This window comes from Psittacula echo (assembly GCF_963264785.1).
Source record: "Psittacula echo genome assembly, chromosome: 9".
Classification (NCBI taxonomy): Eukaryota; Metazoa; Chordata; class Aves; order Psittaciformes; family Psittacidae; genus Psittacula; species Psittacula echo.
In genome coordinates, this window is record NC_137745.1 from 19,990,924 (window position 1) to 20,011,119 (window position 20,196).

The 20,196-nt window shown below is 62.5% G+C and overlaps 5 protein-coding genes across 7 annotated transcripts in view; 4 read left to right on the top strand and 1 right to left on the bottom strand.

Annotated features, from left to right (window-relative positions):
* The window catches only part of DAG1 (dystroglycan 1), a 52,340-nt gene extending 48,288 nt beyond the window's left edge, over positions 1 to 4,052 (top strand). For all 3 annotated transcript variants that reach the window (XM_080625647.1, XM_080625648.1, XM_080625649.1), the window contains exon 3: positions 1,421 to 4,052. In XM_080625647.1, coding sequence (XP_080481773.1) covers positions 1,421 to 3,829 — 2,409 coding nt within the window. In that variant the 3' untranslated portion in view covers positions 3,830 to 4,052. The remainder of the gene's footprint in view (positions 1 to 1,420) is intronic.
* A 1,366-nt stretch (positions 4,053 to 5,418) lies between these two features.
* On the top strand, positions 5,419 to 8,969 carry NICN1 (nicolin 1, tubulin polyglutamylase complex subunit). The gene is made up of 6 exons (XM_080625688.1): positions 5,419 to 5,589; positions 6,138 to 6,311; positions 6,743 to 6,856; positions 7,277 to 7,348; positions 8,330 to 8,434; positions 8,585 to 8,969. Exons 1-6 carry the CDS (start codon positions 5,425 to 5,427, stop codon positions 8,624 to 8,626), a joined length of 672 nt encoding a protein of 223 aa, XP_080481814.1. The 5' UTR covers positions 5,419 to 5,424; the 3' UTR covers positions 8,627 to 8,969.
* Positions 8,970 to 9,139: 170 nt separating this feature from the next.
* On the top strand, positions 9,140 to 11,139 carry AMT (aminomethyltransferase; the record flags this gene model as incomplete). The annotated part of the gene is made up of 8 exons (XM_080625760.1): positions 9,140 to 9,421; positions 9,497 to 9,577; positions 9,679 to 9,810; positions 9,964 to 10,042; positions 10,161 to 10,306; positions 10,388 to 10,568; positions 10,693 to 10,848; positions 10,961 to 11,139. The coding sequence occupies 8 exons, from the start codon at positions 9,140 to 9,142 to the stop codon at positions 11,137 to 11,139; spliced, it is 1,236 nt and encodes a 411-aa protein (XP_080481886.1).
* Positions 11,140 to 11,247: 108 nt separating this feature from the next.
* TCTA (T cell leukemia translocation altered) lies at positions 11,248 to 11,951 on the bottom strand. Its single transcript, XM_080625783.1, has 2 exons — positions 11,608 to 11,951; positions 11,248 to 11,344 (listed from the first exon to the last, which is right to left on the bottom strand). Exons 1-2 carry the CDS (start codon positions 11,928 to 11,930, stop codon positions 11,302 to 11,304), a joined length of 366 nt encoding a protein of 121 aa, XP_080481909.1. The 5' UTR covers positions 11,931 to 11,951; the 3' UTR covers positions 11,248 to 11,301.
* A 46-nt stretch (positions 11,952 to 11,997) lies between these two features.
* Positions 11,998 to 20,107, top strand: UBA7 (ubiquitin like modifier activating enzyme 7; the record flags this gene model as incomplete). Its single annotated transcript, XM_080625236.1, has 23 exons — positions 11,998 to 12,038; positions 12,112 to 12,277; positions 12,848 to 13,116; positions 13,304 to 13,394; positions 13,478 to 13,619; positions 13,718 to 13,815; positions 13,909 to 14,055; positions 14,136 to 14,294; positions 14,475 to 14,582; positions 14,662 to 14,742; positions 14,822 to 14,977; positions 15,093 to 15,258; positions 15,336 to 15,532; positions 15,768 to 15,832; positions 15,968 to 16,151; positions 16,255 to 16,329; positions 16,685 to 16,865; positions 17,038 to 17,147; positions 17,235 to 17,321; positions 17,409 to 17,600; positions 19,418 to 19,519; positions 19,590 to 19,690; positions 19,975 to 20,107. 23 exons carry the CDS (start codon positions 11,998 to 12,000, stop codon positions 20,099 to 20,101), a joined length of 3,045 nt encoding a protein of 1,014 aa, XP_080481362.1. The 3' UTR covers positions 20,102 to 20,107.
* Between the last annotated feature and the right edge of the window lie 89 nt (positions 20,108 to 20,196).

Here is a 20,196-nt window from a genome sequence, read left to right on the forward strand (position 1 = left end):
AGCCCCAAAACACCCTGTTTCCTCTGGGGAGATACCTTGTGGCGAAGCCCAGCCAGGGCACTTTGAAACTCATCTGAGCAAAGCTCAAGTTACTCATCCTGCCCCAGGAAATGTCACAGCTGGCCAAGCTGGCACTGTCACCCATTCCACTGTGCAGCCTTGGTGGCAATACAGTGCCTTGTGATGGGTGAGTGGCTGTAGTGCAGATGGATGGGTGTCAGCTGAGGAGTTGGGGGGGTGGAGAGGTTTCATCCACCCTCAACTACAGCCCAGGGCAGGAGGCAGGAGTCCCGCAGGTTGTGTGACACATGTGGCTTTCCCCTGCACGGGGCAGGGAGCACCTTGGCAGGGTGTCAGCTGGGCTGGTGGCATTTTGGAGAGAACCTCGGTCTTCTCCACATGAGCAAAAGGAGACTTCAGGGTCTAGGCATGGGCCAGCTGGGAAGGAGACCTGAAGTTGGAAGAGGAGGGTAGGCTGAGAAAGGTACAAATGGATGAAGAAGGATTAGGAAGAGGAGGCAGCCAGTGAGGTTACCACAAGCTCGCTCCTCTAGACTGTAGGGACATGCCATCGTTGCATTCTTTGGCCTTGCTTTTGGGCTGGGCAGTTTGAAGGGGAGGATTGTGCTCTTGGACTGTGCTTCACCAGTCTGCACCACAAGTCATGTAAAATAAAAGGTGTTGCTGTTGACCTAAAAGAGGAAGTTAAATAGTGTTGGAGTCCTGAGGTGCCTGTGGTCTGGCCAAAGCCATCCGTTGTTTGTAGTCTGCAGAAGCAAGGTACTGTATGAAAGTGAAACCTTTCTCATTTTAAGCTAACTCTGAGCCCTGGCTGGTGTGCCACCATGTGTGATGTCCAACAGCGCCCCAGTGCTGAGACCCTGGCTGCCCACGCTGCTGTGGCAGTGCTGTGCTGGCCACAGGTCAGGCTGCTGGAGCGATGGGCTTGCAGGGTGTGATCAGGTGAGGAAAGGAGTGAGAAGGCAGGGGTGGGAGAGGAAGCGGTGGGAAGAGGGCAGTTGTTGGATCGGCTCTGTTGCATGGTGTAACTTCATCTTCAGCTCTGTAGCTGTCCCCATGACTTAAACTCCCCTGCTGCCCTCAAACAAAACGAACCACATGTGCTTCGTAGTTGCGCAGAAAGCGCTAGAGAGCTGGTGCCTGCAGGTGAGGGACTTTTGCAGGACTTAATGGCCTCCAATGGCTCCTGAAGCCTTTTGGGACCAGTGCCCTACAGAGCTTGTCCTTGGCACCATACAGAGGAGAAGACACAGGCTGCTCCTCTATAGCCACGATGTTCTTCTCTACTTATGCTTCAGGGTTTTTTTTCTTTAATCCTTCAAATTAATTGTCATTACTGCTAAAACCTGTGCTAATGCTGTACTTGTAAAAGCACCTTCTTCTTTTCTTCCTTTGGTAGATCTCTGAAGCTGGGAAGGACTCCTTGCCTTCCTGGTTACACTGGAATGCGGAGAGCAGCTCCCTGGAAGGGCTGCCCCTTGACACGGACAAGGGAGTCCATTACATCTCGGTGGCCACGCTGCAGCCCTTCCCCAACGGGAGCTACGTGCCACAGACTGCAAATGTCTTCTCTGTTGAGGTCCACCAAGAAGACCACAACGAGCCTCAGTCAGTGCGAGCGGCCATCCAAGACACTAGCGATGCAGCACCATTTGTGTGTGGTTCAGAAGAGCCGGTCACCATCCTAACTGTCATTTTGGATGCCGACCTAACAAAAATGACACCAAAGCAGAGGATTGAACTCTTGAGCAGAATGAGAAGCTTCTCGGAGGTAGAACTTCATAACATGAAGTTGGTTCCTGTTGTAAATAACAGACTTTTTGACATGTCGGCTTTCATGGCTGGACCAGGAAATGCAAAGAAGGTGGTGGAAAATGGGGCCTTACTCTCATGGAAATTGGGATGTTCTCTGAGCCAAAACAGCGTCCCCAACATCAGCAAGGTTGAGGCTCCAGCTAAGGAAGGAACCATGTCTGCCCGCCTGGGCTACCCTGTTGTTGGCTGGCACATTGCTAACAAGAAGCCTCACCTCCCAAAGAGGATGCGGCGGCAGATCAACGCCACCCCTACGCCTCTGACTGCCATCGGGCCACCCACCACTGCAGCACAAGAGCCACCGACCAGGATTGTCCCCACCCCAACGTCACCTGCCATTGCACCTCCAACAGAGACAACGGCACCCCCGGTTCGGGAGCCCATACCACTGCCAAGGAAGCCTACAGTCACCATCAGAACGAGAGGCCCCATTGTCCAGACACCCACTCTGGGACCCATCCAGCCAACCAGGGTAGCAGAAGGCACTGGCACGGCCACTGTGCCAATTCGTCCCACGATGCCAGGGTATGTAGAGCCCACGGCGGTGATCACACCACCCACAACTACCACCAAGAAGCCGAGAGTCTCCACCCTGAAGCCAGGAACACCATCCAGCACGGATTCCTCCACAACGATGACACGAAGGCCTACTCGGAGACCCAAAACGCCCCGTCCAACAAAGCCCCCCAGCACCACCAGATCCCCCATCTCCAAGCTGACAACGGCCTCACCACCAACCCGTGTACGCACCACAGCTAGTGGGATCCCCCGGCCCTGGGAGCCAAATGAGCCACCCAAGCTGACGAACCACATTGACAGAGTCGATGCGTGGGAAGGTACTTACTTCGAGGTTAAAATACCATCAGATACCTTCTACGACAAGGAGGATACCACCACTGATAAACTGCAGCTGACCTTGAAGCTGAAGGAGCAGCAGATGATAGAGGAGAACTCGTGGGTGCAGTTCAACAGCACCAGCCAGCTCATGTACGGCATGCCCGACCACAGCCACATAGGGAAGCACGAGTACTTCATGTATGCAACTGATAAAGGTGGGCTTTTTGCGGTGGATGCTTTTGAAATCCATGTCCACAAACGCCCACATGGGGACAAGTCTCCAGTGAAGTTCAAGGCCAGGCTGGAAGGGGACCACAATGCTGTGGTGAATGACATCAATAAGAAGATCATGCTGGTGAAGAAGCTGGCTCTGGCATTCGGTGACAGGAACAGCAGCACCATCACAGTGCAGGATATTGCCAAAGGCTCCATCATAGTGGAGTGGACAAACAACACACTGCCCCTGGAGCCCTGTCCCCGGGAGCAGATCCGGACTTTGAGCAAAAAAATTGCAGATGACTCTGGCAGGCCGAGCCCAGCGTTCTCCAACGTCCTGCAGCCTGAGTTCAAGCCTCTGAATGTGTCAGTGGTGGGCTCTGGCAGCTGCAGGCACATCCAGTTCATCCCCGTGACAAAGGATGGAAGGGTGATCTCGGAGGCGACGCCAACAGTGGTGGCAGGCAAAGACCCTGAGAAGAGCAGCGAGGATGATGTGTACCTGCACACCGTCATCCCCGCCGTGGTGGTGGCCGCCATCCTCCTTGTGGCCGGTATCATTGCTATGATCTGCTACCGCAAGAAGAGGAAAGGAAAGCTGACCATCGAAGACCAGGCCACCTTCATAAAGAAAGGCGTGCCCATCATCTTTGCTGACGAGCTGGATGACTCAAAGCCCCCGCCATCCTCCAGCATGCCCCTCATCCTCCAGGAGGAGAAAGCCCCACTGCCCCCCCCAGAGTACCCCAACCAGAGCATGCCAGAGACCACACCGCTTAACCAGGACACCATCGGGGAGTACACACCTCTGCGGGATGAGGACCCCAATGCACCGCCCTACCAGCCTCCCCCACCCTTCACTGCACCCATGGAGGGCAAAGGCTCCCGTCCGAAGAACATGACCCCGTACAGGTCCCCGCCGCCCTATGTGCCCCCTTAACGAACAGGAGGATCTTGGGGGGAGAAGGGGCCTCCACTCCAGCTCCACACCAGTGCTGTCTGTGGGCCGTCAGCCCCCTCGCCAGCCAGGAACACAGAACCCCAGCAGACGTTCCCTGGCTGTGCCCGCCGCACTTGTGGGACTCGGGGGGACACTTGTTTTATTTTTGCCTAACAAGCTTTGGTTTTATTTTATTCATAGAAAAACAAAAAATCTCGGCTCAAACACGCCTTCCTGGCAGCTGGGCTTCAGGCCGGGGCCGGGCGGCGGGCAGGGAGGGGATGGGATGGGTCGGGATGGGAGGAGCAGGCAGCACTGGGGTAGCACTCTGGGTCTCCGCTGTTTGCCTTTAACACTAACTGTACTGTTTTTTCTATTCACGTGTGTCTAGCTACAGGACGTAACATGAAAGGTAGCCTAAAACAAAATAATTAAATTCAAGGGACTTTCTGAAGTCGATGGTTTTAAGTTTTTACATTTAATCTGCTGTTCCCCTCAACTGGGATGTGTAGATTTGGGAAAGGGGAGGGCAGTGCTGCAGCTGAGCTCCAGGGTGATATGGGGCTGGTTAAGGAGAGACCTTGGAGGGCAGCTAGCCTCCTCCTCCTCAGAGGTGAGGATCAGCTTCTAGGTTTGGGGGTTGATTCTTTTAATTTTGTTTTTTAATCAAAGAAATCCTATTTTCTCTTACATCATGCAGTAGCCATCACTTGAGTCAGGCTGGCTGCGGGTACCTCTGGGTTCAGCACTGTGCCCAGAGGGCGAGTGGAGCCCCCACGATGCAACAGCTTCTCCTCTTCCCGGCGAGTACTGGGGTTGGGGTGGCCTTTTATTGAGCAAACCCCACACCCCGAGAGGGTTTGAGTGATGATGGGGGGGGGGTTTCTCTGAGGCTGGTGCTGTCTCTTTGCCTCTGCTTTTGGGAGCGGTGCTGGAGCAGCCTCCCCAGCCCCTGGCTGCGGGTTGTGCACTTCCTCTTGGCTGCTCAGCGCCGGGATGCTGTTGGAAAAGATGAAAAGTTAAAGGGGCAGGAGGGGAAGAGAAGGGAAAAAAAGGGGGAAGAAAAAAAAGCAGGACAGGATCAGTTCATAGTAGAAAAAAAGTCTCAAACCTGATTTTTTACAAGAGTTTTGATACAGCCTCCAATCGTTTATTAAAAGAGTTAAACCCGGTGTAGCGCTGCCCACCGTTTGTACGAGCTCGGCCTCCCCCGGCCAGCCTCAGGCTCCGCCGCCCCCCTCAGCCCGAGCCCCTCGGCCGCCGCCTCACTTCCCTCTCTCTCTTTCTCCTTGACGCCGACTCCGCTCGGATCCGCGCTGCGCTTTCCCGGGGCGCCCTTTAGGGTCCGTTTGGGCGGGAGGAGAGTTCACCTCAGCGGCACGCACCGGGTCCGCGCCCGCTGCTGCCGCCCTTGGGGGGGGGGTCTGCGTGCGGTGAACGCGCCCTGTCTGCCGGTAACGCGTGCTCGCGGTCACTGCACCGGCACCGGGCGAGCGGCGCCCCCTGCTGGCAGGATTGGGGTCCCCGCTTCCGGTCGGCACCGCCCCGGTCCCGGTGGCGGCCCCGCCCAGGAGGGGCGGCCGCGCGGCGCCGCCATGTCGGGAGCGGCGGGGCCGGGGCCGCCGGTGGGGCCGGGCCGTTCCCCGCTGCCCTGCACACCCCGCCCCTCCGCCGCGCTACAGCTGAGCGGAGGCACCGAGCCCGCCCGGCCCGGCGTGGCTGTCATCGACCTCCGCTTCCCCCGCGGCGCCGCCGCCGATGTGAGTGCGGCCTGGGGCGGGACGGTACTGCTGTGGAGGGGACAGAGGGGTGCTGGGGGGAGTGTTCCCGGTGCGAGGAGGGGATGCCGGTGGCGGTGCCCGGTATTGCCAGGGACAACACTCATACTGGTGTTGGGCGGGATGCTAGGGGTGGCCTGGTCCCGGTGCGAGGGGAGGAGTGATGCCGGTGCCTGTCCCAGTAGCGGGGGGGGGTATGCTGGTGCCGATATGGGAGGGCACGGGCGGTGCCTTTTTCTGGGTGTGTGTTACCGGTTCCGGTATGGGGAGTGAAGGCTCCGGCACTGGGGGGGGGGGGGGGGGGGTGAGGGCTTGTGCCGGTATTGGGGGGAGTTGTGCTGGTGTGGGGTGGAGTTGCCGGTGCCGGTATGGGGAGGAGGTGCTGGGGTCGGTAAGGGGGTTGCCGGTTCCAGTACGGTGGTGCTGGTGTGGGGGATACCGGCTCCGCTACTGGGGGTGCTGGTGTGAGGGATGCCGCTGCCGGTTTTGGGGGTGCCGGGGGGGGGTCTGAGCCGCCGGTCCCACCGCAGGTGCAGGAGATCGTCTTCAAGAACTTCTACACGGCGTTCCTGAGCGTGCGGGTGCAGCGGCCCGGCCCCGGCGGCTCCCTGCGCTGGGTGACCTGCCTGCGGGACCTGTGCCTCATGCCCTGCCCGCACACCGAGCAGGGCGCGCAGGACTACTTCTCCCTCCACCGCAACCAGGTCGGCACGGCTGCACGGTGGCTGTGGCATCACCCGTGCTCTGGGGCTCACCCCTCTTTGCCCACCCCCCAAGGACAGCTCCCAGTCCCGAGGGCCCTGTGCTGATGTCCCACCGTGTACACCCCCAGCAGCGAGCGTCCTGATGCTGATCGTGCCCCTGCCCCGCTCAGCCCAGACAGCCACCACGAGGCGGTATTTCCCTCGGGCTCCTTCCATTCAGGGTGGGTTGTGGTTTTTTGGAGGAACTCTAGAGTGAAGTGTCCTTGAAGGCCAGGTTGGCCGCGGCTTGGAGCAACCTCGTCTAGTGGGAAGTGTCCCTGCCCATGGCAGGGGGTTGGAACTGGATGAGCTTTAAGGTCCTTTACAATCCCAAAAGCTGTTCCTGAGCAGCTTGGCCGGGCCAACCCCTGTCCCCATCCTTGCCCCAGCAGATGCTGTGTGACATGGACCAGGTGACAGCAGTACGGTTCATCCTGCGGCAGCCCTCCCCAGTCTGGCTCCAGTTCACCATCGAGGAGCTGCAGATTTTCCCTCCTGGTCAGAAGGTGAGCTGGTGGGAGCTGCCCTCTCTGGGTCCACACCCGGCCACTGTTCCCAGGTGTTGCGCCCTGCAGCTATGGGGGCTTTAGGCTCCCTCCAGTGGACACAAGGATGTGAGGCCAAGTCCTTACCCTTTGCTGAGGCTCTTGGGGGCCAAGGGGAGGAACGGCTCCACCCAGCCCCAGCCCTGCCTATTCCTGGGGTAGATGTTTGACAAGCAGGGCTGGAGCTGGAAGTTGCTGCAACAACTCAAGGGTGGCAAACAATCACTCGAAACAAAGTTCCCTTTAGTGATGGTAAAGTGTCACCTACATACCTAGCAATATAAATACGCCTGTGCTTTGAACCACATAGCGTGCTGCATGGTGTGAGAGATGGAGGTGGTATTGGGGACACCCTTATGTGACCCTCTGGATGTGTTTCAGAGCCCCCAGAAGGATTTCCCCTCTTGGCTCTCCCAGCTGACCCCTCCGGAGCAGCCAGCCAGCCTGCATGGGGTGAGTGACCTTGCTGAGCCCCATCCCTGCCCCATTGGCTCCAGAACCCACCAGGAAGGTGCATGCTGCAGAATACATTGCCCAGCCAAGGCAGCCCATGGGCAGAGGGATCTCACAGCTATGGTGCATGTTTACAGCTTGTGAGACACATCTGCCTGGCAGCAGCCTCCAGTGAGCAAAATCCAGGCAGAGCAAGGCACAGGGGGCAGCTGGTCTGTGAGAACCTGCAGAATCAGCCATGAGCAGGCTGGCCCAGGAGCCGTGCCACACTGCCCAGCACCAGCACAGCAGTTCTGCTGCTGAACTTGGGTGCTGCAGAGTTTGCATCGCATCGGTGGCAAGGCTTCTGCCAGCCCCGGCAGCCCTGCCCACTGTCTGCTGGGGAGGACACCCCAGTCCCTTGCTTGGATCACATCCCCCTTCTCAAGGGGTGTTCCAGGGAGATACCAGGGGCATGGGCATGAGGCACCCACCAGCACCTTTGCACTGCGGGCAGGGCCGGCCAGGGCAGAAGCGGTGCAGAGCTTCACCCCAGCCTGGGGAGCTGCTGCTGCGCCCATGGGTCCCACTTGGCCCCCAGCGTGAACCAGCACCTGCAGCAAGCTTTCTGTCATGAAACCCAGAGAGCACTGCAGAGGGAAGCAGTTGGGAAACTCTAGACTGTGCAATGAGGTGTTTAATCATAAGCCAGCGCTGTGCTTTCTGTCATCCTGGGTGCCTGCCAGCAGAGATGGGCTGTGTCGGCACCATGGCACCCAGGGCTCAGGGTCACCCATGTCCTCAACCACCCATTTTCCTAGAGTGGGGCCCTGCTTACCCTGCATTGAGAAACCACCAGCAGGTCGGGAGCACGGGCACTGTTGCGATAGTGCCTGGTTCCCAGGGGGCACAGCCATCTAGCCACACCACTGCTTAAGCTTGCGGTGACTAAGCCCACCTGGCCCATTCCCATCCTGCAGCACTGTGCCTGTTTCTTTCCAGGAGCTACCTGACCCAGAGAAGGTGTCAACAGAGGTCCAGCAAATGTGGGTGCTGACAGAGGTGATCCGCACTCGCCAGGCAGCTGCCCGCATCGGGCGCTTCGACGTGAGTTCCACCACCCTGCTCACAGAGCTTCAGCCTGGCCACATTGGTGGGGGAGCCTCCCGGAGGGGCTGCTCCTGGCAGGATGGGTGTTTGGAGTGTCCCTGTAGAGGGATGGTGCAGTGCAGGGCTGACAGTTGCTCTCTTTCCCAGGTGGATGGCTGCTACGATGTCAACCTGCTTTCCTACACATGAGCCCTGGCGGTGGTGGCCGGAGGGAGCTGCCTGCTCCGTGCCCAAGCGGATTCCAGTTCTCCCACATCGGCCTTTGTCCCTGTGGCCCTGGGGGGGGGTTCTGGGCCCTCCCCGTGCCCTTCCCCAGCTGTCTGCCCGCGGTGAGCAGCGCTGCCGGCCCAGAGGCCCCCGAGAGCCTCTCTCAGGCCGGTGCCCTCCAGCTCCCGTCGCTCTGTCGGTTCCCGCACCCTACGTCTGCCCCAGGCAGTAGCCCCTGGCCCTGCCTGCGCGACAAAAGGCTCCCGCGGACAAGGAGGACCGACGACATGCCGGGGGGGTGCTTCCACCACCACTAAAAGCTGCTACGTTGGCCCTGCCTGTGCCTGCCTGTTTGTAGGGGGGCGGCCGTGCCCCAGCATACCCCCGGGCCGGCGCCGGGGGGCGGGTCGGGGGGCGGTCCGGGGGCCGGCCAGACTCCATGTCCCAGGCGCCCCGGGGCCGTACCGGGCTGTGCCGGGGAGGGAAGGAGGGAGGATGCTGCGGGCGGGCTGCCGCGCCGCGCTATCCCGCCGGCCCCCGCAGGGCTCCGCGCCTCGCCGCGGGGCCGGCGAGCAGCGCCCCGGGGGGGCAGAGGCGGTGACGGCGGGGGAGAGTCTTAAGCGGACTCCGCTGGACGCGCTGCACCGGTCCCGCGGCGGGCGGATGGTGCCGTTCGCGGGATGGAGCCTACCGGTGCACTACGAGCAAGGCCACCTCCAGTCCCACCTGCACACCCGCCGCCGCTGCTCCCTCTTCGATGTCTCCCACATGCTGCAGGTACCCTGGGGGGGGGGAGGCTGGGGACCGCGGGGGACACTCACACGGCCTCACGCCCCTCCCGGCCCATTCCAGACTCGTGTGTATGGCCAGGACCGCATCAGGTTCATGGAGAGCCTGGTGGTGGGGGACATCGCTGAGCTGAAGCCAGGACAGGTATGGGGGTACAAGGTGTCTGGCAGGGCCAGATGGCCCTGGGCATGTCCACAGGAGGACATGAGCAGCCTGCCTGCACTCCTGAGGGCCATGTCCCACAGGGCACCCTAACACTGCTCACCAACGAGAGAGGTGGCATCGTGGATGACCTCATCGTCACCAACACACTGGAAGATCACCTCTACGTGGTGTCCAACGCCGGCTGCGCTGACAAGGACTTGGCCATCATGAGGGTACATGGCTGCCTGAACCCTGTGGGAAGGGGGAAGCCTGGTGGGAATGAGTCCTCCCACCTCTTTGGGATATCTGTGGCTCCATGTGCAGAGGTGGCTATGGCCACACATGGGGTTGGTCCCCGTGGCAGCAGCGCACTGTCACCCTGGCAGGGCAGAGCAGCAGAGTTGCAGGCCACCGGCAGTGACATCCACTTGGAGGTGTTGGACAACGCTTTGCTGGCTCTGCAAGGTAGCAGGGCCCACAAGGGCCTGCCCTCCTCTGGGCCCTTGCTCAATGGATGTCAGTGCCCTCTTCCCATCCCACCCTTCCCTGGACACTGCCGTCTCCCAGCCACCTGCCTCCCCAGGTCCCTCCATGGCACGGGTGCTGCAGGCGGGGCTGTCAGATGACCTAGCCAAGCTCTCCTTCATGAATAGCATCACCACAACGGTCTTTGGCGTGCCAGGCTGCCGGGTCACACGCTGCGGCTACACTGGCGAGGATGGCGTGGAGGTACCCTGGGAGCTGCGCCTGCACCAAGGCACCAAGGGAGGGGAAAGGCAAGTCCCACTGACCCTGCCATGTCCCCTGCAGATCTCAGTGCCTGCAGGGCGGGCAGTGGAGCTGGCTGAGCAGCTGCTGGGTGTCCCGGAGGTGTGGCCGGCAGGGCTGGCAGCCAGGGACAGCCTGCGCCTGGAGGCTGGGCTCTGCCTCTATGGAAACGACATCGACGAGACCACCACACCTGCTGAGGCTGGGCTGATGTGGACCTTGGGTAGGCTGTGGCCATGTCCACTTCCTGCTTGGGGCAAGCAGAGGGGTGAGGTGTCCCCAGGTCCCCAACAGGGCAGAAGGGGACCAGGAGACATCATAGACCCTCACCCATCTCTGCCCCATAGGGAAGCGCCGGCGTGTGGCCATGGACTTCCCTGGCGCAGCTATCATCATGGCACAAGTGAAAGAGAAGCCAAAACGCAAGCGCGTGGGGCTGACGTCAGTGGGACCCCCTATACGGCCCCACATGGCCATCCTGGACCCTGAGGGCACTCCTGTGGGTGGGTGGGGGCAGCGGGGCTGGTGTGGGTATAACCCCAAACTGCGCCTGTGGCAAGGGAGGGTTTTGGGACTGCCAGCCCCTGCTCACCTCCCCTGTCCTCATGTCCGTAGGCACTGTGACCAGCGGCTGCCCCTCGCCCTCCCTGGGCAAGAACATCGCCATGGGCTACGTGGAGGCAGTGCACAGCCGGGCTGGCACTACACTCACCGTCGAGGTGCGGAAGAAGCAGCACCCGGCCCTCGTCACCAAGATGCCCTTCGTGCCCACCCAGTACTACATGGCCAAGTGAGACCATCGCCTGCTGCGGGCACAGTGCCCCAGCCCCAATAAATGTCCCTGCCCCAGTCTCCTGTCTCCTCTGTGGTGATGGCGGCAGGTGCCAAAGCAAGGGCTGGTAGGTGAGGCACAGCACTTTAATGGTGCAGGCAGCGCCCAGCCGTCTTGGCAGTCCTCATTCCCGGTGTGTCTTCCCTGGCTCCGTTGCCAGGCCGTCCCTGCAAGAGAGGGGCAGCATGAGCAGGGCTGGGCAGCACCCCGGCAGCGGGCAGGGCTGGCTGGGGCCGCGTTTACTGGGAGTACTGGTGTGGGGATGCAGCCGGGGGAGCGTTCGCTGGGTCCGGTGGCACTACCCGGAGGACACTCGGGGGCATGCTGGGCTTGGGGGGGGCTCACGGGGATGCCGGTGCCGGGCTGAACGGCGGGGAGGCCGCGGAGCGGGGGCGAAAGCGGTCGGGGCCCGGTGTCGGTCGGGACTCACCGGGGCGGGCAGTGCCGCTCGGCAGCGCCGTTGCGTCCGGCCCGGGCGGCGGGGGAGAAGGAGTGAGCGCGGGGCCGAGCGGGCCCGGGGCCGGAGGCGGTGCCGGGGGAGCGGCGGGCAGCGGGGCCCGTCCTGTAGCAGAGCGCGGCCACCGCCCCGCCGTAGGCACGCCAGGCCAGGCGCACGCCGAGCAGGCTGAGGCCCAGCCAGAGCAGCAGCAACTGGCACAGCGCGGCCCGCACGTCCTGCGCTGCCCACTCGGCCGCCAGCTCCCGGCCCAGCGCACCCAGCGCCTTCCACGGCGCCTGCCAGCCCGCCGACATGGCTGCCGGGCGGCACAGCGGGCCGCCTGTTCCGGGGGGCCGGGCCTGCGCGGCGGGAGGGGCCGTCATGGCGGACAGCGCCGAGGAGGGGTTGTACTCGCGGCAGCTGTGAGCAACGCGTTCGGGGCTGGGGCTGCGGGTCCCCGCGCCCCGTGTCCCGCTGACGGCCCGTGCTCCACAGGTACGTGCTGGGCGGCGGCGCACGCCGGTTGTCCGGAGCAGCGGTACTGGTGTCGGGGCTCCGCGGGACGGGAGCGCAGGTGGCAGCAGCGCTGGTGCTGGCAGGGACCGGGCGCGTCGTGTTGCACGACCGCGGCGAGGCCTCCGTGGCCGACCGAGCCCAACAGGTACCGCGGGGCCGGGTGGGGGTCCCGGTAACAGGGACTGGTACAGGTGAGGGTCTCAGTGACCGGAGGAGGGGGGATGCCGGTATCGGGGGCAGGTGTGGGTGGGGATCCTCGTAATAGGCGTGGGCAGGGGTCCTTGTAGCAGGTAGGGTACAGATGAGGGTCCCAGTAATGGGTACAGGTATGGATGGGGATCCCCATAATGGGTCTGGGTACAGACAGGGGTCCTGGTAATGGGTACAGGTACCAGTGAGGGTCTCAATACTAGTCACTGGTGTGGGGGGATTTCACAGTAATGGGTGTAGGTGCAGCTGGGGGATCCCTGTTGCATGGGTATGGGGTGAGGGGGCTTCCAGTACCAGACATATGGGGTCCTGGTAGAGGAATGTGGGATGGGATGTCTCTGTCATGGCTATGGCCCATGGAGCCCCCTCATTGTCATGGGTAGGGCATGTGGTCTATCACAGGTGTGGTCCTCAGCAGAGGGCCCCCACCAGCGTGGACAGGGTCCTGTGGGGCATTCTGCTGTGGTGACCAGCACCCTAAACCCGCCATATGCCCACCCGACAGTTCCTCCTGCGGGAGAGCGACATAGGGCAGAACCGAGCCGAGGCGTCCCGGCGGGCCCTGGCCGAGCTGAACCCCCGCGTGGCAGTGGTGGCTTACACCGGGGAGCTGTCAGAGGCCTTCCTCACCTCCTTCCAGCAGAGCCCATTCACAGCACAGGCACACGTGGTGGTGCTGACTGAGTCCCCACTGGAAGAGCAGATCCGCATTGGGAACTTCTGCCATGCCCAAGGCATCTGCTTCATTGTGGCTGATGCTAAGGGGCTGGCGGGGTAAGAGATCTCTGTACAGGGTCCTGCCACTGGCTCTGGGTCAACTTGTCCCCAGAGCCCCCAGCCCTGCTCTGCAGCCCCTCTCCCCATCCCACTGGCATGACTGCTGTGTCCAGGCAGGACCTGGCAGTGCTCAGGCAGCTTGGTGAGGTGGCTCCGCTGGCAAAACCCCATCTGTCCTCCCCAGGCAGCTGTTCTGCGACTTCGGGGAGCACTTCATCGTTAATGACCCAGCAGAAGGGGAGCCGGTATGTGCTGCCGTGAAGCACATCTCCAAGGTAGGAGAACAGCTGTTGCAGGCTCCCCCGAAACACTGCTGCCTCCTCCAGGACCCCCACCTCACCTCCCTTCCCCTCCTCAGGGCAACCCGGGCATAGTGACATGCACGGGGATGGAGGGCAGCCGTGGCCACCTCTTCAGTGATGGTGACCTGGTGACATTTTCTGGTGTGGAGGGGATGACGGAGCTGAACGGCCAGGAGCCTGTCCCCGTGCAAGTGATGGGTGAGCCACCAGGGAATCCTGGCTGCTCTGGCCCAGGTTTGGTGAACTCGCTGGGTCCTTGGTGGTGACAGTGACATTCATCCCCTTCTCGTCCCCAGATGCCTTCAGGCTGAAGATCGGTGACACCAGGTCCTTCTCGCGCTACTGCTGCAGGGGCCTGGTTTCGCAGGTGCGGCTGCCCCAGGTGCACTCCTATGTAAGTGCCCCCTTGGCCCCATGGTGCTGCCACATCCTGCCATGCCCCAGCCTGGCTGACGTGCTCACCACAGCCCTGGTGCTATGTCGGCAGAAGCCCCTGTCCCAGGCACTGGCAGAGGCCAAGATCCAAGTGGCTAATCCCGAGGAGCTGCCGCGCAGCCGCAGCCTGCATGCTGCCTTCCAGGCCCTGCATGCGTTCCGTGAGGAGCAGGGTCGCCTGCCCCGGCCAAGAGCACCGGTGAGTCCCTGTCTTGCCCCTGCCCACCCTCCCAACTCCCACCACCCTGCCTGGGACTGCCCTTGCCCCTCTGCCTGCAGGTGGATGCTGAGCGGGTGCTGGAGCTGGCACGGAGCCTGGCGATGCAGCCGGGTCCCCTGGACGAGGACGTCGTGCGAGCCTTTGCCAGCGTCAGTGCAGGGGATCTGTGCCCTGTGGCTGCTGTTGTCGGGGCCGTGGCAGCCCAGGAGGCCCTGAAGGTGAGCGCGATGGGGTTCTCGGGCCCTGCGGTCCCACTGGTCGTGCTCTGCAGCGTCTGGTGACCACGAGAGGGCACTTGCTGCCTGTCTGGGGACACTTGGCTGAGCAGCAAGGCTGGGCTGGGATATGGGGACCCTGTTGACCTTGGAGCTGGACCAATAGGGCCCCGTTTGCCCCAGGCCATCACTGGGAAGTTCCTGCCCCTGGACCAGTGGTTGTACTTCGATGCCCTTGAGTGCCTGACGCTGGAAGGGGTCACACAGCTGACAGAGGAGGACTGTGTCCCGGTGAGAGCATGCACAGAGGGTGACCTGGTACCAGGATGTTGCAGTCTCCTGTGCTCACGCAGCTCCTCCATCCCAATAGAGGGGCTCTCGCTATGATGGGCAGATTGCCGTCTTCGGGGCTGCATTCCAGGAGCTGCTGGGCTGCCAGAAGTACTTGGTGGTGAGCTGGGGTGGGTACTGGGAGAGGCTGCAGAGCGGGCAGCAGCGCCTGGGGAGCTGCAGTGGCTCTTCCCCGGCAGGTGGGAGCTGGCGCCATCGGCTGCGAGCTGCTCAAAAACTTTGCCATGATGGGGCTGGCGGCTGGGCCAGAGGGGAACCTCACTGTCACTGACATGGACACCGTCGCCCTCTCCAACCTCCATCGGCAGCTCCTCTACCGTTCAGCAGATATATCGGTGAGGCATCTCCAAGCGGTGGCCAAGCTCCCCCCACAGGGTACCTTGCCTGTCCTGCTGGCCCCACTGGGCTGTGGGGTGGGGAGAGCTGCCCACCCTCTCTCTGCCTGGGCAGAAGCCAAAGTCGGTGGTGGCTGCAGCGGCTGTGCGGCGCATGAACCCCGATGTCAGAGTGACAGCTCATCAGAACCAGGTGGGACCTGCCACCGAGATGCTCTACGGGGATGACTTCTTCCAGCATCTGGATGGCGTTGCCAGTGCCCTGGACACGCTGGAGGCACGTGAGTGCTGGGAGTGGTAAAGGGGCCAAGCCCCTGGACATGCCCTTCCCCTCCCCAGCACCCCTGGCTCCCTGCAGGTGCCTACTTGGAGAGCTGCTGCTTCCGCTACCTCACGCCACTGCTGGACTCGGGTACGGAGGGACCACGGGGGAATGTACTGGCCATGGTGCCCCACCTGACCAAGCTGCTGGGGCCGGCCGCTGCCCCTGAGGACGACACCTTCCCTGTCTGCACCCTGCGGTACTTCCCTCACACCATCCAGCACACACTGCAGGTAGGCTGTGCCACACCGGCGCCAGCACCCAGTGGGAAGCACCGGGACCTTTGTCTTCCTTTCCCATTTCCCGGCAGTGGGCCACGTGCAGGATATGGCCCCAGCTGCTTCCTGCTGGCAGCACAAGCCCTACCACTGGCCGCAGCCCCAGCAAGGCCTCTGCCTCCCCCTGGGCTTGGGCTGGGGGGACGTGATTGTGGGGTCCCAGTGCTCAACACCCGCTCCCCCTCCACAGTGGGCCCGTGATGAGTTTGAGGGGCTCTTCCAGCTGCCTGCGGAGCATGTCAACCGATTCATGGAGTGAGTGGGCCTGGGGGAGTGGTGCCAAGGGAGGGGCTGCCAGGGGATGGGGAGAGGGGGACAGACCACCATGTCCCACCTGGGTCCCCTGTGGGATTGCTCCCAGGCCAGCAGCAGTGGTGCCTGGTTTTGCAGAGATCCGGCTTTCCCAGAGCAGCTGTCGACAGGGAAGGCCGTTGAGGTCCTGGAACAAGTGCGGAGGAGCCTGCAGGAGCGGCCACGGGACTGGCGGGACTGCGTGCGCTGGGCCCGCCAGCACTGGCAGAGCTGCTACCATGATGCCGTTGCACAGCTGCTGCACACCTTCCCCCCAGAGCATGTGAGCACAGTGCCCATGGGGCTGGCACCCCCAGCATCACCTGCCCTGCGCTGGCTGCCCTGCTGCAGCATCCCAGGGCCTGACTTTGCTCTCCCTGTGCCAGGAAGTGAGGCCGGGTGTCCCCTTCTGGGCATGGGATAAGACCTGTCCCCATCCACTGATATTCAACCCCGACAATGTGAGTGCAGGGGCAAGCTGTGGGGTCCCTGCTGGGGACAGCACGGGCAGGGGCACAGCTGAGCCTGTGCTGGGGGTACAGTGCATGCCTGACTGTAGTTGTGCTCCCTCTGCCACAGCCCACCTGGGGCTGCCAGGCCTTGGGCTGGGTCTGTCGTTGTCTCCTGGTCAGCGAAGGCATTTTTGGGAACAGCCCATGTGTGCTCTGTGGCTGGAGGAGGAGAGGCACCTCCATCTCTACCTCAGGGCAAAGCCAGGCTGCACTGTGCAACAGTGGCAGTGCAGGCAGTCTTTGGCCATGTGGGCTTGTGAACCACCCTAACAAGGCACTCCATGGCCCCCACTCTGCCCCACAGGACACCCACCTGGAGTACATCATGGCTGCTGCCCACCTCTTTGCCCAGTCACACAAGATACCACCATGCAGTGATCGTGCATCTGCCCAGACTGTCCTCCGCAGTGTGGTCCTGCCACCCTTTGTGCCCCAGGAGGGATTCCAGATCCATCTCGCAGAGGACCAGGAGGAGGTGCCGGCAGGTGAGGCTCTCTGGGTCCCCCAGGACATGTCCCCAGGCTCCCGGCTCCAGCCTGGTGGTAGTGGGGCTGCAGTGCTGCTCATCCCTGCCCTAGCACTCAGACCGAGAGGAGGGTACCCTGTCATGCCCCTCACAGTGCCAGGGTACCACCCCCAGGGTCCCTGTGCCCCCAGATGACAAAAGACTGGAAGAGCTCACCCAGGACCTGAGGCAGCAGAGACAGGAGCTGATAGAGGGTGAACACGCACAAGTGCCCCTGATGGAGCCCATCCACTTCGAGAAGGTACCCAGGGCTATGCAGGCAGCCCTGCTCAGCCTGGGGGGTTGATGTCCCCGGGGGATGCTAATCTCCCCGTACTCTTCCCCACAGGACAACGACATCCACATAGACTTTATCACAGCAGCATCCAACCTGCGTGCAGAGAGCTACAGCATCCCTGCTGCCAACCGGCTGATGGTAAGATAGGTAACCCATGGGGGTCCCTGCCTGTGCAGGGGTCCTCATCCTGTGCAGGGCAGCCAGTGACACCCCTCCTGTCCTCAGAGCAAGCGGATCACAGGGCGGATCGTGCCTGCCATCATCACCACCACAGCGGCCGTGGCTGGGCTGGCGTGCCTGGAGGTCTACAAGCTGGTGTGGGGGTGCCGGGACCTCAGTTGCTACCGCAACAGCAACTTCTCCCTGTCTGACTGCCTGCTGCTCCGCTTCCAGCCCCCGCCACCTTCCGTCTACTGGGTAGGCCTTTCTTCCCCAGGGCAGGACGGGGTGGGGGGGGATGCCCAGGGGTCTTGGGGTGCCCCAGTTCTCAGTGGCAGCTGATGTGGGGCTATGCCAAGGGGAACCAGGAGCAAGGCCATGCAGGAGGGACAGCCCTGGCCATGGGGCTCCGGAAATGGATCCAGGTACTGCAATGGACTGGGCGCACCGCCAGGCAGCGAGGAACCAGCTCTTTCCTGCAGCCGCCCCCCGGGACCAAGTGGCTGCCGCTGTCCCACTTGCCCCGGCTTTGGACCCCACTGGGACGCTCTGGGGTGTCCATGGGGCTGAGACAGCCCCACTGCCCCACAGTGGGCCCCATGATGAGCCCCACAGCTGGGGGGCCAGAGCAGCCGTACACATCTGGCTTATGGAAAGCAGCAGCAGCAGCCAGAGTGCAGCTGGCACCGGGCCGGGAAGGGCTGTCCGGGGGGAGTGGGGCTGGGGGTCCTGATGGCGGGGGGCCAGGCCGCAGCCGCTCTGCCGGGGGGAGCATGGGGGCTGGGGCAGGCCCAGATTGGGACCGTCTGGGCAATAGAGGCCCCTTTGTCTGGGGGTTTATGGCGTGCGAGGCAGCCCTTCCGGCATGGCAGGAAGCGCCGATTGGAACCAGATTGGCCCGGGGGGCCCAGGGCCGGGGGCAGGAAGAGGGGGAGGGAGGCACATCCACTGCCTTACGCCAGCTCCAGCACTGCTTCAGGCTGCCCCGCAGCACCCTCACACTCCACTGGCTGCCCAGCCTGCTGCAGCGTGGCTGCATGCCCCTGGGTTGGCACCATCCCTGGGTGGAGGATGCTGCTGGTGCTGGCCATGCCCTCAAGTCCCTGGAGAGCACCCGGCACCTCTGTGGCCGTTGGCGGGATGTTTTGTGTCCGGCTGCTTAGCCATGGTGAGAGCACATGTCTCCTAGGCCTGTGTGGCATGACCTGCGGTCCTGCACAGCCTGGGGAGCCCACCTTAGGGACAGCCTCAGAGGGATGCACTTTCTAGGGTGCCGGGATGGACAGTGGCGTTTTCCTCTGTGCTGGGCAGTCACTGCCCTGGTGAGGATGGGGTTAAGCCCTTTCCACCCTGGTGGGATAAGTGCAGGCAGCAGAAGGTGAGAAGGCAGCAGAAGGCAGAAGGTGAGAAGGCAGCAGGAGGCAGGAGGGGAACAGCCAGGTGCGAACACCCCTTCCCGAGTATAGCTGTGGCCAGGGCCAGGCCGGATCTGGTGCTGCCCGCAGCTAGGGCAGATGGCAGCGCAGCCATGCCAGACACATGGGGCTGCATCCGGCAGTCGGTCCCAGGGCTGGTGCCTCGCTGGCCCCCTCGAGCAGGAGCTGGGCTTGGGGGGGGTGGAGGGGAGTGGAGGAGTGGGTACGGAACGAAGGCGTGAGAAGAGGTGATTGTGTGGGGCTGGGCAGCACTTCAATGGCCCTTTGTGCGTCTTTCCTGGCCCGGGGTTGGGGACGGGAACAGCCTCACACCAACCCTGGCCCTTGCAGTGGTGTCGGGGTCCCTGGACCCTGGTGGTGCTAGGGGGAAGGGATGATAGCCATGCTCCTGTTGTCCCCCAGGCCCAGCAGCGGTAGGAGGAGGACTGTGCCCCTCCATACCCCTGGATCTCAGCAGGGCTGGGAAGACAGTTGTGTCCCTCGTTGCCTCTGGACTACCATGTGTCCCTGTCCCCCTGCCTCAGACTGGTCTCTTGCTGTACCCCAATCCTCATGCCCCACCAGTCCCTGCTTTATGTGGCTGGGTAGACAGGATGTGGGGTGCCAGTGCTGGCTGCTACCCTGCACTCCCACTTGCAGTACTGTGGGCGGGAGTGGAGCTGCTGGGACCGGCTGGAGATGCGGGCAGTCAGCGCAGACGGGGAGGAGATGACGGTCCAGAACATACTAGACTGGATGCAGGTGAGCCTTGCGTGGAACCCAGCACCCAGCTGGATCACTCTGGCAGGATCCTGACACCCACCTCTTGCAGAGGACACATGGCTGGACCGTGACCATGCTCCTGCACGGTTTCACTGTGCTCTATGACAGTGGGGAGAACGAAGGAATACGAGCCCTGATGCAGAAACAGAGGTAGGTCCACAGCTCTGGGCCCAATCCTGCCCTGGGGGTGCTGCTAGACACATCTTCCTCCATCCTGAGCTGCTCCAGCTGCAGTGAGCTCCCAGCCAGCTGCTGGATAAACATCCTGCCGGCAGCACTTCCCATGGCGGGACCCCTGCCCGGCCCCTCGCTGCCGGCCCCTACATCCCCCCAGCCTGGCCAGGCGCTCCAGAGGGTTCTAGGGCTCCCCTGGGGCACCAAGCCAGCCTAGGGGGGACAAAAGAGAATCCCAAGACCCCCTTTCCCTGCTACAGGTTATCAGTGGCCCTGGAGAATGCCGGGGAGCCACAGCAGCGGGTGCTGAAGCTGGACTATGTGTGCGAGGAAGAGGATGCTGAGACTGAAGCTACTCGTCCCCCTCTCATGTGCTTCCTATCCTGAGTAAGGGGCTGGCATCCCCCACCCCATGCAATAAAAGCTGCAGGATGCATTTGCCCTTGTCACAAAACCCCGTACGTACCCCAGAGCTGGGGTGC

What these genes read in the sequence shown, in the direction of transcription:
- NICN1 (XM_080625688.1), top strand. Translation starts at nt 5,425, where the DNA reads ATGTCGGGAGCGGCGGGGCCGGGGCCGCCGGTGGGGCCGGGCCGTTCC. An exon ending in TCTCCCTCCACCGCAACCAG is followed by an intron (nt 6,312 to 6,742) that starts GTCGGCACGGCT and finishes TTGCCCCAGCAG; the next exon opens with ATGCTGTGTGACATGGACCA. An exon ending in CCCGCATCGGGCGCTTCGAC is followed by an intron (nt 8,435 to 8,584) that starts GTGAGTTCCACC and finishes TCTCTTTCCCAG; the next exon opens with GTGGATGGCTGCTACGATGT.
- TCTA (XM_080625783.1), bottom strand. Translation starts at nt 11,930, where the DNA reads ATGTCGGCGGGCTGGCAGGCGCCGTGGAAGGCGCTGGGTGCGCTGGGC. An exon ending in GAGCGGCACTGCCCGCCCCG is followed by an intron (nt 11,345 to 11,607) that starts GTGAGTCCCGAC and finishes CCTCTCTTGCAG; the next exon opens with GGACGGCCTGGCAACGGAGC.